Source organism: Lagopus leucura, unplaced genomic scaffold (genome assembly GCF_019238085.1).
Source record: "Lagopus leucura isolate 7727_CA_CO unplaced genomic scaffold, USGS_WTPT01 39164-0_obj-0_obj, whole genome shotgun sequence".
Classification (NCBI taxonomy): Eukaryota; Metazoa; Chordata; class Aves; order Galliformes; family Phasianidae; genus Lagopus; species Lagopus leucura.
The window spans coordinates 1-2,849 of NW_024968317.1; the positions used below are offsets into that span (position 1 = coordinate 1).

The window sequence follows — 2,849 nt, forward strand, 5'->3', positions numbered from 1 at the left end:
ATCGCCCTCCTTCCCTTCCCCCATTACCCTAATTCATAATAGTGTCCGTTCTCCCCTTCCCCATTTCCCCTGATTAAGATTTGTAATAAACTGGTTGGACCAACATTTGAACCGTTGCTTCTTAATCTCACACCGGGTATATAGATAATAAAAGAACCTCCTCTCCCTCCTATAAATTGGAGCGAGACATTTATTTAATGGCGTAGTCGTTGCAGGATACCCGCTGTGAGAGTGTTGTCCTTCCAGATACATTTTGAAACTTTTTTTTTCTGTGTGCACCTCCTGGAGTTGCAAGGAGCGATAGTTTTGAAAATTTTGACGTGAGTCCTTCTCCAGGAAGACCGCTCCATATTCTGAAACTTTACCTTTTATGTGTGTACCTCTCGGGGACGTATTTTGAATACTTGCATTTTGATTAAGTGTGTGCCTCCTCGAGAAGACCTCTCTGAATTTTGCGATTTTAAGTATCTTGTAACTTAAGTGTGAAATTTGGACCTTTTTGTGTGCTCCCCTCAGACAAAGGGAAGAGTGCTTTGAACATTTGCATTTGTAAAGTGTCTGTTTCCCTGGGGAGATAAGGAGTCACTTGAGCTTTTGAATACGTACACCTCCCTTAGTGTTGGTCTTTCATTGTATTGAAAAAATGAGCGACAGCATTGCCACCATGAAAAGTGAAGATGTATTATTTGATCTTTTAGAAAAACATGGTGCTCGACCCTCTTTATCAGGTATGGATTGGGCACGACAGAATTGGTATAACTTGCAAAGTGTTTCGGACCGCATTAGTGTCTTACAGAATGAAGCTCGTACACGAGCTGGAAAAGGAAAGTCGTTTATTTGTGCCGTACTCGGGGCTGCTTTAAAAGCTGCCGTGGAGTTTCGAGATGAAAAGCATTCGGCAGAACTCCAAACCATACAAGCACTGCAGGAATCGGTTAAAGTTACAGAAGAATTGGTAAAAACTCTGCAGAATCAAATAGTTAATCTCGAGGAACAATTAGAAAGAGAGAAACGTAATTCAGCTTTGTTGCAAATGGCTTTTAAGGAACTGCTAACGTGTAAGCATGCCAGTCATACCGTCACCCATAGTTTGCCTCGAGAAAAAACTTTTCCTCAGGTGGAACTACCAGGAATGAAGGAAAGGCTAGATAAATTAGAAACTCCAATAGCCCCATTGCGTCCTTTGATAAAAACTGAATACACATTCGATAACAGTGAGGATCTAGATCCTCAAATGAATGTTAAGGAAATTCCCTTCTCAGCCACTGAACTAGCAAAATTGAAGAAAGATTTCAGCCGCTCTCCAAAGGAATCTGAAACAGAGTATGTATGGAGGGTTAGCCTCACTGGTGGAGACCAGATTCTGCTAACAGAAAAGGAGGCGGAAGGTTATTGGGGACCAGGAGTATTTTTAACTACTGGTAACAATCGTGCTCCCTGGTCATTAACGCAAAGGGCTGCCTATTGGGCAGGTGGTCTCAACCCTTTAGAAAGGGGAGACCCTCTTGCCATTACTGGAACAGTTGATCAGTTAGTAGAGAGTGTTCAAAAGGCTGCGTGTCTCCAAATGATGTATGATAGAAAGCTGCAGCCGCACCATGAATCACCTATGATGATGCCTGTTGATCCTGAGAGAATTACTGCTTTAATTAGGGGGCTTCCAGAGTCGTTAAAACCTATAGGTATACAACTGCAAGGAAAAATACAGGTAATGTCTCAGGGAGAGAGAACCCAGCCAGTGTTAGAAGGAACTGTAACCCCCAACCATCTGCAGTCAGGAAACAAAGTGTGGACGTGGGGAGAAGTTGCCCAAGAGTTAATTAACTATGGAAGGAAATATGGGCCAGTGGTTTCTTCCTCCACTAAATTTGAGCCAAGAGAAGTAAGACTTGCAGCAGTCAGCCTTGCCCCCAGGCCTCCTAGCTCAAAACTCAGTGGGACTGGAAGGGTCTCACTGTCAGTAAAAATAGGTAGGCGAAATATTGATCATAAACGTAATTATCTCTGGACACTGGGCTGGCAAAAGGGTGTTCCACGAGATTTGATGAATGGATTGCCCACTGTCAGGTTAGAGAAATTAGTTAACTGGTGGCCAGAACAAAAGCTCCAGAATCTTGAGGAGAGCAAAACCCCAGGTCCTAGGGTCTCTTCCAGGGAACCTGAACGGCTTTCCAAGCCATTACAAAACTGATGTCTTCGCCCCTCCCAAGTGAGCGGGGTGGGGGCGGTGAAGGGTGGATGCATGAGAAAGCTCACAACAAAGGGAAGCAAGATCGTCGATTTAACACCTTCTGTCCAAAGGTCTCACCACTCTTGCCAGTTATCCCTGTGAGTCACGATCCAGTAGCTGATAAGCCAGGGAAACACTCTTACCTCCCCGGCCAAATTGTGTCGATTGACTTAGCTAACCTGAGGCCAGTTCCCCTAACCTTAACAGGATCCCTTAACTAATATCTTTGGAAGGCTAAAGACACCCCGAAAAAGGAATATGAAATCAACACTTGCTGGATTGTTCCCTCATTTTTTTAACCCTATTAACAAAGCCCAAAAAGGGCAAGTCGGTGTCTTCTTTTATTTCACAGAAGATCCCCGTGGGACCTTGACAGAACACAAAAAGGCTAATAGCTGATTTTAACTATTTGTATTTTGTGACAGAAATACTGAAGATTTGATCATGCTAGAACACTGAATGTACCTCTTGATTACATTTTTTGGTTGCAATAGTGTTATGTTTTGTGGGTGTGGGTGGTGATTGGTATCAGTCCTTGGATCTGTTAAACTTCACAACTGGGTTCAGGGTTTTTACAGGTCATCCTGGCTTACTGGTACTCCCTGCACAGTGATGCCAT

At 43.6% G+C, this 2,849-nt stretch overlaps 1 protein-coding gene across 1 annotated transcript; it reads left to right on the forward strand.

The window, feature by feature from the left end:
- The first annotated feature begins 427 nt into the window (after positions 1-427).
- LOC122193593 lies at positions 428-2,191 on the forward strand. Its single transcript, XM_042894450.1, has one exon. It carries the CDS (start codon positions 644-646, stop codon positions 2,189-2,191), a length of 1,548 nt encoding a protein of 515 aa, XP_042750384.1. The 5' UTR covers positions 428-643.
- Positions 2,192-2,849: the final 658 nt, after the last annotated feature.